Source organism: Chaetura pelagica, unplaced genomic scaffold (genome assembly GCF_000747805.2).
Source record: "Chaetura pelagica isolate M959 unplaced genomic scaffold, ChaPel_1.0 scaffold275, whole genome shotgun sequence".
NCBI classification, from domain to species: Eukaryota; Metazoa; Chordata; class Aves; order Apodiformes; family Apodidae; genus Chaetura; species Chaetura pelagica.
In genome coordinates, this window is record NW_009953486.1 from 7,243,435 (window position 1) to 7,244,450 (window position 1,016).

The window sequence follows — 1,016 nt, forward strand, 5'->3', positions numbered from 1 at the left end:
CAGCCGCGCTGCCTGGCCAGGGGCCGGCGTGGGAGCCACTGCCGCTCGTGATGATGATGAGGATGAAGAAGAAGCCATTTCTGGCTTCTCTCCGGAGTGTTTCCACGCGCCGCGCTCCCCGTCTCTCTGTGCCGGTGCTCCAGAGCGAAGCAGATCGAGGAGCCATGCGGCAGACCCGAGAGCTCTGTGTCCCGGCCGGGGAGACCCACGGCAGCGGGGCCGGACAAAGCGGGGAGGGTGATGCTCGGGCCCCCCACGTCTGGCTGTCCCTGCCCCTGCCCCACCGCTGGGACTGCGGTGCAGACTGGGACACAGCCCGGCACTTGCTGTCTCCCCCCCACCCCAGACAGGGGCCAGGAGCACCTGCCCGGACATGCTTCTCCCTTCTCCTGGGCAGGTTTCAGGCAGCACAGCCTGCCCCAGCAAGCTGCCCTCTGGCTTTCTTCCCTCTTTCTTTCCACTGACTCCTTCCCCAAAGGTAGGCATGGGTGAAACAGCCCCAGGGAGGCACACGATCTCTTTGGCTTTCCACTCTCTAAGGGACACATCGTCCCCTTAGGAAGGTGCCCAAGCCTTGCCAGCAGGCGCTGAGGCAGAGCCAGAGCGGTGCCCCCAGCCTGGCAGTTAAAAGCCCAGACTGGGCTCATGGTCACACGTGGGGATTTCTCCCTGGAAGGGCTCAGGGCACGGATCCAGCCACCTGCTGAGGGAGCTGCGCTCAGCTCCAGGCCAAGACAGCTGCGGGTGGCGGGCAGCTTTATGAAGGGGAAGAAAAGGACCTGCTGGGAATGCTTCCTTACTTCTGGCCAACGTCTGGCCCTGCCACTTGGAAGAGGGCCCGTGGTGCTGGGCCACTCGTGACTCGCCCGTCACACATGCCCCGCCAGCCCCCTCTGACCACACGTTACTGTTTAGCCGCAACCCGCACGAAATGCAGAAGTGGGAGCAAAGCTTTCCACTGGCACGGCTGCAGCGCAGGGGCTGAGCTCACTGTCAGTCTTTCCTCAGAGCAGAAA

The 1,016-nt window shown here is 63.9% G+C and overlaps 1 protein-coding gene across 1 annotated transcript in view; it reads right to left on the reverse strand.

Moving 5' to 3' along the window:
- Window positions 1-166, reverse strand: part of LOC104389727 (protein snail homolog Sna-like) — a 2,859-nt gene extending 2,693 nt beyond the window's left edge. Inside the window, exon 1 of the mRNA XM_009998764.1 lies at window positions 5-166. Within this exon, the coding sequence (XP_009997066.1) occupies window positions 5-166 (162 nt within the window). The remainder of the gene's footprint in view (window positions 1-4) is intronic.
- Between the last annotated feature and the right edge of the window lie 850 nt (window positions 167-1,016).